At 38.7% G+C, this 8,999-nt stretch overlaps 1 protein-coding gene across 2 annotated transcripts in view; it reads left to right on the forward strand.

Moving 5' to 3' along the window:
- Positions 1-8,999, forward strand: part of EIF4G3 (eukaryotic translation initiation factor 4 gamma, 3) — a 374,612-nt gene that overhangs the window by 310,607 nt on the left and 55,006 nt on the right. For both annotated transcript variants that reach the window (XM_011933977.1, XM_011933978.1), the window contains 2 exons: positions 7,686-7,832; positions 8,250-8,486. In XM_011933977.1, the coding sequence (XP_011789367.1) occupies positions 7,686-7,832; positions 8,250-8,486 (384 nt within the window). The remainder of the gene's footprint in view (positions 1-7,685; positions 7,833-8,249; positions 8,487-8,999) is intronic.

Consider the following 8,999-nt stretch of genomic DNA (forward strand, 5'->3'; position numbering starts at 1 on the left):
CCAGGATAGTCTTGATCTCCTGACCTCGTGATCCGCCCGTCTCGGCCTCCCAAAGTGCTGGGATTACAGGCTTGAGCCACCGCGCCTGGCCCATAACTAGCATTTCAATTCTTAGGTATATACACACCAATAAACATACATATCTCATATGTTAGGAAATATGTACAAAAATATTGTAGCATTTTTTATACAGAAAAAAACATGAATAAATGCCTGTTAATAGTAGAATGGATAAATTGTAGCATGTTTATACAAGGACAGTGAATCTGAAGTACAACTGCATGGACATGGATTCTCACAAGAGTAAGTTTGAGTAAAAGAAGGCAGACCCAAAAAGATACTATATGATTTATTTATTTAATGTTCAAAAATGAAACAAAAATTAACTTGGGTGTTTGGGGATACCTGTCTGTAGTGTTAGGGGTTGCATGTTTGCTTTGTAAAACAAAAGCAAGAAAGTTATTATAAAAGTCTAGAAGGCTTTTGTATAACTTTGGAGACAGGGAGGGGGTTGTGGATGTGCTTTGGAAGGTAATTTAAGAGGAGCTTCTGAGAAGCTTTCAGTGTTCTGTATCTTGACCTGGTACCATATCTGGTGGTGTTTATGGAGTTTGCTTTTTCATAATTAATTGAGCTGAACCTTAAAAAGTTTTCAAAACAAAAACAAGCAATAGAGTGAAAAGCTTAAAAGCCACTACAAGCTTTTAAGTTTTACTGTGATATTTAGTTTCTTAAAATCTGAAAAAGTGGCCAGCTGTGGTGGCTCATGCCTATAATCCTAGTTTGGAAGGCTGAGGTGGAAGGATCACGTGAGCCTAGGAGTTGGAGACCAACCTGGGCAACATAGTGAGACCTTGTCACTACAAAAAAATAGAAAAAAATTAGGCAGATGCTGAGGTGGGAGGATCACTTGAGCCCAAGAGGTCAAGGCTGCAGTGAGCTATGATTGGGCCCCTGCACTCCAGCCTGGGTGACCAGAGTGAGACCCTGTCTCAAAAAAATAAAATAAAATAAAGTAAAAAAGGTGGGTGTGGTGGCATGCACCTGTAGTCCAAGCTACTCCAAAGACTGAGGCAAGAGGATCACTTGAGCCCAGGAGTTTAAGGGTGCAGTGAGCTATGATGGCACTATTGTACTGTAGCCTGGGTGACAGAGCAAGACCCTGTTTCTAATATTTGTGTACACACTCACTGATTTTTTTTTTTAAGTAAAAGATCTAAAACAAGTATGGCAAAATGTTAAGATTTGACACATTTGGGCAATGGATACCTGAGTGTGTGCTATTTTATTTTGTGCTGTTAGAAAAGAAATGAATTAGCTGAGCATGGTGGTGCATGCCTGTCACCCCAGCTACCTGGGAGGCTGAGGCACAAGAATCACTTGAACCCAGGAGGTGGAGGTTGCAGTAAACCAAGATTGCACCACTGCACTCCAGGCTGGGTGACAGAGCAAGACCCTGTCTCAAAAAAAAAAAGAAAAGAAATGGAGTCTACTGAATTGCTTTTTCAAGATGACATGTCCACGGACCAGTGTTGCCCAAAAGTGAAATGCCCAAAATTGAGCTGTTAGTATATGTTTCAGCAATGCTGGCGTAAGCAGATTTGTTTCCTTCAAGCCCCTGTTTACTATGCTAGTGTTTCTTGTGAAATCAGACAGGAAAGATCTACTGTATACATCATTTTCCAAACCTCTAGACCACAGGCGTTTAAAAAATTCCCTTAAGGTAATTATTAGCTTGAAAAATAATAACTACCAACAGAATCAAAGAAACTGAAGACAGTGAATAAAAATTTAAACTAGTATCTGGGAGTCTGGTCTCAACCAGGGACATTCCCTCCCACCCCCACCTCAGGACATTTGACAGTGTCTGGAGGCCTTCTTGGTTATTGGTATGGCATCTTAGTGGGTATGGAGTGAGGATGCTGCTAAGCTTTCTATAGTGTGCAGGAGAGCCCGCCACAAGAAATAATTATCCTACCCCAAATGTCAGTAGTGTTGAGGTTTAAAAACCCTGGCCTAGACTGTTGAGATTGTAAGATTTAGGAGAATATGTGTTCTCATTGTTTAGAGCAGTTGTTAAGCCATTTTTCTCTTTCCATGTCGTTCACATTGATTGCACACCTCCATTTAAAACCTCTTTTGTAACTTTGCAGTGGTTAGGTGAATCCTAGAGTATAAAATTATTTTGTTCGTTAATTTTTTCATGAAGTCTTAAAGGGTAGGCCTTTAAGAAAGATTTCTTTAGATTTATAGAGGAAATTGATGTAATGGATTCAGCTTTCCCTCGTTGCTCTGTAATACCATATATACACACATATGTACATATCCATCCATATATGCAGCTGCCCGTGTCCACCAAGCTCTACTAAGGCACACCATACAAGGCTTGAAGGAATCATAAGAGATGGTCAACTCCGCCTCTGGAGTATTTTGCTGCTTCTGCTAGTTCAACTAGAAATGACTGAAGAGGTCTGTGAGACTTCCTTCATGAATAATAAAACATTTAACTAGAATTTAGCACTTCTTTAGGAGGAGAACATCTGAATTAAGTGGCAGATGCAGAAGAGTAGACAAGAAAAATGTTGTCCTGTATCTAAATCTGTACTTAAGTACAATTTTAAATTGGATTATTGAAACTTTAAATTGCTCTGCTTTTGTCTTAATTATAATTGAAATGAGAATCCTCATCTCAGAATCCCTCTAGAATATAAACTCCACGAGAAGGGACTTTTTCTATTGTGTTCACTGCTGAATTCCCAGTGCCTAGAATGATTTTTGGCAGGTAATAGTTGTGAATGAGTAGGTAAATGCCTGAATGAAAGAATAACCAACTTGAAAGAGTTTCTTTTATGCCCTGAGACTGTAGTTTTGTTACGTTTTATCTGTGCTGTGGGAGACATGCATACTTCAGCTACAAAGAATGGCACTGAAGGCAGATTTTTAAGCATTCTGTGTACTGTTATTCCAGGTACAGAGCTTGTAGTATTGCCACTTTAAGTGTTTAAAAGCAAAACATGAGGAGAATAACAGGACCGAGAATAGGAAGAGACACTGAGAGAAAAAGAGAGGCAGTTAAATCTCATAAATAAAACCTGGAATTGCAGACATGACAAGTTGGCCGTGGGCAACAGCGAGTGTCTGGTCAACTGGAGAAGGAGGGACTTGTAACTGTCCTGATGGAAGATTTTATAATGTGTTGAAGAAAAAAATGATCAGAGATGACTTATACTTTCATAACTGACCACTCCCTTTTGAATCATGTGCTTATCCTAAAACTATACCTCTTCAGGTATATCTAGCAGAGATCCATTTTGATAGATGTGTTCATAGTATGCAGAGTATTATGTACAGTTTTGGCAGGTTAAATTGCCTAAGGTCATAATATAACCACTGATAGAAAATAGTATGTCACCATGGGCCTGAGAGTTATGTTGGTTTATTAAACAATGTTTTAAAATTGCTGTATTGCTATTTACTTCACATTTAAGAGCAAACTGTCCTTGGCCAGGAGTAGTGGCACATGCCTATAATCCCAGCTACTCAAGAGACAGGTGGGAGGATCACTTGAGCCCCAGAGTTGGAGACCAGCCTTGGCAACATAGGGAGACACTGTCTCCAAAAAAAAATTTTTTTTAAGAGTAAACTATCCTCTAGAAACCAGAGTTTTAGAGTTAGCATAGAGGTATCACTTGCTTACATTATACTATTCATTACAAATACTTTACTTCATACTAGCACATGATTTGGGGGCAAAATTACTACTGGGCCATGGATTACCATTAACGTCTTTATGTTCTGAGACAGCATTGAAAATCCTGAACATGCTGAGCCAAGGCCAGGACTTATTCCATTTTCATTTCTGTTTGATTACCATAATTACCACACTGCTGAGAGCCCTTGATGATTCTCTACAATTTGATCCTTTTGGGGATAAGCATGCCCACCCTCAATACTAACAAATATGTCAGCAGTATAGGCCCTGTTGCTTGAAGAAAATTACTACCTGATGCAGACAATATTCATATCTAAGATTGCTGAGTGACCTGTGTGTGGATGGGTCTCATTACACTGATGCCACATTGTTAGTTTACTACTGTGTAAAAATAAGGTAGGTGCTTTCTAGTGAATTCAGCTTATCAAGCAGCCTTACTAAAACATTCTCACCGACTCCTTTGCTCCCTGAGAAAAAGAAATCCGTCCCAAACAACCCATTTAAACACACACATTTTAGTGTTGATCATGGACTGTTAAGTGAAAATTGTAGTTGTCTAAATAGATCCTTTTCTCACTGTCACATACTACCTTTCATTCTTGCTATTATCCATGATGATATTTGCATGCATCTGCCTTGTCCACTGTTGTGTCTCTGAAAAATCATAGTTTGAAGCCCTCTTACTGTAATTGTATTAGGAGGTGTAGGAGCTGGGTGGGGGGCGGTAACTAGGTTTAGTTGAGGTCATGAGGGTGGAGCCCACACAATGGGATTAGTGCTCTTAGAAGAGGAAACGCCTGAGCTGTTTCTCTCCCTGTCATGTAAGGATACAGTGAGAAGTCAGCCATTTAAGAGCCAGGAAGAGGGTCCTCACCAAGAACTTAATCTGCCGGAACCTTGATTTTGGACTTCTCAGCTTTCACAACTGTGAGAAATAAACTTCCATTGTTTAAGCCACCCTGTCTGTGGTATTTTGTTACAGCAGCCCAAGCAGATTAAGATATCCACTCTTCATGTTCTGTTCCAACTAACCAATCTCAGTGGGTCTCCTGACCACCCAGTGTCCAGCAGACAAGTTCTCACTTACAGCCCTAACAAATTTACCATCTCCTAAGGACAAAAAAGAAAGAAAGAAAATCACCATGAATCACTATTCTCAGAGGATATGTTCTCACTGGCCCCTTTCCATATTTCCACAGCCCTGTCAACCATCCCCAGAGGATATTAAGGTCATGTTCCAAAACAAGTCTTCAAGGAGCTGTGTAGCTAGGTATTCATTCATTCAGAGATACATTTTTGTAAATCTGTAGTCATTCTGCTTGTTATTCAGTTTTAATACTTCCATGTGAATATATCTGAAAAGTTTATGCATGATTACGTGTTCTTTATGCCCCTATTCATGTGAAATTCCTCTTGACCATCATTTTGGGATAGCAGACTTTTTTTTCTCTTGCATTTTGTGATTTCCTCTTTATTGCTTAGTAAGCTAACTTTGCTTTATCCTTTCTTTGATAGCTATGTTATTACAATATAGGTTACTTTTAATGTTTAATCATAGGCCTGTCAAATGGAGCTTCAAGTGTTAAATATAGCTATACTAGTTGTTTATTGGGCCCTTACTGTGTGTCAGCCACTATTTGTTTTTCCTTAAATACCTCATTTGATCCTCCCAATAACACCTCCTAAGAGATAGGTATAATACCTCACCCCATTTTTGAAATAGAGGTTTGATAAAACTGAGTAACTTGGCCAAAGTCACATGGCAGAGCTGGGATTGTGACTATGTCCAGAGCTCCCTTTTCAACAGCTGTTTTATCATGTTCCTTAATCTATAATCATTTTGGAATATCTCATTCTGCAGGTGTAAGGACTGAGGTTCAATGAGGTAACTTGCTCAAATTCACATAGTAGATTAAATGAAAGAGCTGGGATTCCGTTTCTGATTTTGTGACTCAGATTCCAGCACTCTTTCGATTTCAGTTACAGCTTACTTTTCTGGGGCTTATTAAAGTGCTTCCATGCTGAATGCTCAAGCTACCCTCTCAGTTGGACGTAGAGACTGTGCCTCCCTTGTTTTAGATGTTAAAACTGAAACTTGGATTAAAAGAATTGCCTTTGTTTACACAGCAAGTAAGCAAAACTTTTGATCCTTAACCCAGCTCTTTTAAAATAGTCTTCCCTACACCTCTCACCATATGGCAGTGCTTAGATTTTCATATTGTTTGTTGTCCTAATTTCTCCCAGTTTCTACACAGTAAATCTGTAATGTAGGAAACATCTCTTTAGAGATGATAGATTGTGGGCTGGACTATTATTTTCTTATCAGTCAGTTATACACTTAATGTCAACACTGATGATGGAGGCAAATATGCCAAGATGCTGGCTAGGATTTTGTGGCTGGTTTAACTTATGTTCCTATAAAGCAGTAAATTGGATATAACTGCTGATTTTTAGAACCTTTAGTTCTAAAATCGAATGTCATGTTGGTGCTGTATTGTATGCCAGCCTGTTTTTGAATATACTTCTTGGTTCTCTTTTGTATTTCTTAGTCCGTTATTGTGTATTCTGGGTCTTATATAAGAGAAGGTAGAATCAACTTTTGGCTTTTGCTTTGGAAAACTCTTGCTTTCATGTAGCATTTCTTTTCTTGAAGGCTGACTTGTGTGACTTTAGAGTAGGCCTGACTGTGAAATGATCTATAGTTGCTTGCATTTATGTAGCCTAAATTTGGAGTTAAGGATACAGTAGCCTTTTCTCTGGTTGTCTAAAAAATTATCTGAAGATGTTCCCCTCTTCCTAAGATAATGTTTCCTGCTGAAAGGAAATATGCAATGTAACACGTGGTTGATTATAACTGGACCTGTTAAATGACCTTTCATACATGATAGGGAATACATTGGAGAGTGTGCCATCAGTTCTAGTACAGATATTCTATAGCATCATCATCCTCAGTTCTCAGTAAGTTTTTCTAGCCATCCAGCCTTGATCAGCAGCTTACCAAGTTCATTCTGGTTGATAACATTAATTATTTTGTGAGTATGAATGCAGTGTACCCTATTTTCACAAAGATCTTCCATTATACCTAGGGCAAAGACCATGCATACATTCCAGAACTTTGGAAGCCACTTTGTGATCCCAGAAAAGCCGTTGTATTGTATAATGAAATAGCTGTTCAAAATGGTGCTCAGAGGGATGTCATCTGTACATTAGAATATTTTAGTAGAATCCCCGCTGCAGTCTACTATCTTTATATTCTAAATATGTTCATGAAAATGTCTCTGTGTTTGGTTACAAGTAACCTTGAGCTATTACGACTATTAGAAAACAATTATTGTTGGATTTGGATGAAAACCTTGTAAGGATGTTGCTTCCAAACTTTTGGAGAACTAGTATATTCTCATGGCACATAAGCAATAAACATACTATATTTATAGTCAAGGTAAGTACTAATGTTATGACATTCCCCAATGGAAAGATATATCAAAAATCCCCCAGTATCCCAACTTCTGCATAAATGTAATAAGGATCTCACCTACAACAGTTTCGCGATAGCCAGCAAATTCTCCCTTGTCTTATGTCATTTCTGTGTGTCCTATTAAACCAAAATACTTACTACAATGGTACTTCTTAAAAAAAGAAGTAATAACTCTACACAGTTTTTTGGTTTTTTTTTAAAATAAGGTCTAGATAAGTTCAGGGTTATAGTTGCAATGATATGACAAGGATTTCCATGTCAGCTAGAAGCATGGCTAAAAAAAGAGTACATTTATATGAGAGGAATGTGTGTCTTTTCTAAATAAAATTTAAAACATATTGCTGTTGAATCATGAAATGCCTGAAGCTATATTGTTTGCCTCTTATAGAATGCTTACCTGTGGTTCAGTCAGCATATTTCATACAATAAAGCAAACAGATATTTGTAATGTCTTTACATAATCTTGTTGCTTTTCTTTATTTTCCTGTCTGGATGTAGCTGAAAGTACCCATGGCAGACAAGCCTGGTAACACAGTGAATTTCCGGAAGCTGCTACTGAACCGTTGCCAGAAGGAGTTTGAAAAAGATAAAGCAGATGATGATGTCTTTGAGAAGAAGCAGAAAGAACTTGAGGCTGCCAGTGCTGTAAGTATTTTCATAGAAAGACAGTGCTTGTACACTTTGAGCACTGTAAAGTAGAAATTTCAGGAAGCTGGATACAGCATCTCCCTGCTACCTTAAGAGGGACCTATTGCCTTTTTTTTTCATGTCGAAACAACATATTAATGTTTAGGGGAATGCTTTGTTCCTTTTAGTGTCTAATACAGGGGACAGCTCAATTTTCCATGCCAGCGATTCAATCTAAGCCTGAGTCAGGTCACTGAATTCCAAAAATCTGAAGTGGATGGGTATAGTTCAGTTTTCTGAGGAGTAGATTCACACTTGCTGTTAGATTCTCACGGGGCATCTGACCCCTAGAAAGAGTAAAGACCATGAATCTCAGTGTTTATTGTGCAGTACACTTTCATCATCAAGATGCTATTATTCCTCCTTATACAACAGCCAGAGGAAAGGACCAGGCTTCATGATGAACTGGAAGAAGCCAAGGACAAAGCCCGGCGGAGATCCATTGGCAACATCAAGTTTATTGGAGAACTCTTTAAACTCAAAATGCTGACTGAAGCCATCATGCACGACTGTGTGGTGAAGCTGCTAAAGAACCATGATGAAGAATCCCTGGAGTGCCTGTGTCGCCTGCTCACCACCATTGGCAAAGACTTGGACTTTGAAAAAGCAAAGGTAAAAATCTAGAAGCTCAGAAACCTTCACGGAGGCTCCTTGTCAGTTGCAAAAGAACTTAGACTGCAAACAAAATAGTTCTATCTTGTCCCAAAGGTCTAGGCTGTTTATTTTTCTTCTTTTGCCCATCTCATTGTCAGTGTTCAACCATCGTGCTCCTTACATTTCCATTAGAGTCAGAGGTGAGGAGGGTCCCAAATTGTGTAAAAGCCAGTTTGTAGATTCTTCAGATTATTTGTCTCATATTCTTTTTTCTTCTTCTGTAACCATTTGACAATTTGGGAACAGAAATACGAAAAGGAAAACTACTATGGCCTAAGGGTAATGCAGAAATGAAGACCCAGCAGTAGCTTCTAAAGTTTATACTCTAATTGATGACACAGCTATCTAACCATAATATAAGAAATCATTAAAAATACTATAATAGGCCGGGCACGGTGGCTCAAGCCTGTAATCCCAGCACTTTGGGAGGCCGAGACGAGCGGATCACGAGGTCAGGAGATCGAGACCATC

Source organism: Colobus angolensis, unplaced genomic scaffold, assembly GCF_000951035.1.
Source record: "Colobus angolensis palliatus isolate OR3802 unplaced genomic scaffold, Cang.pa_1.0 Scaffold130, whole genome shotgun sequence".
Taxonomy (NCBI): domain Eukaryota; kingdom Metazoa; phylum Chordata; class Mammalia; order Primates; family Cercopithecidae; genus Colobus; species Colobus angolensis.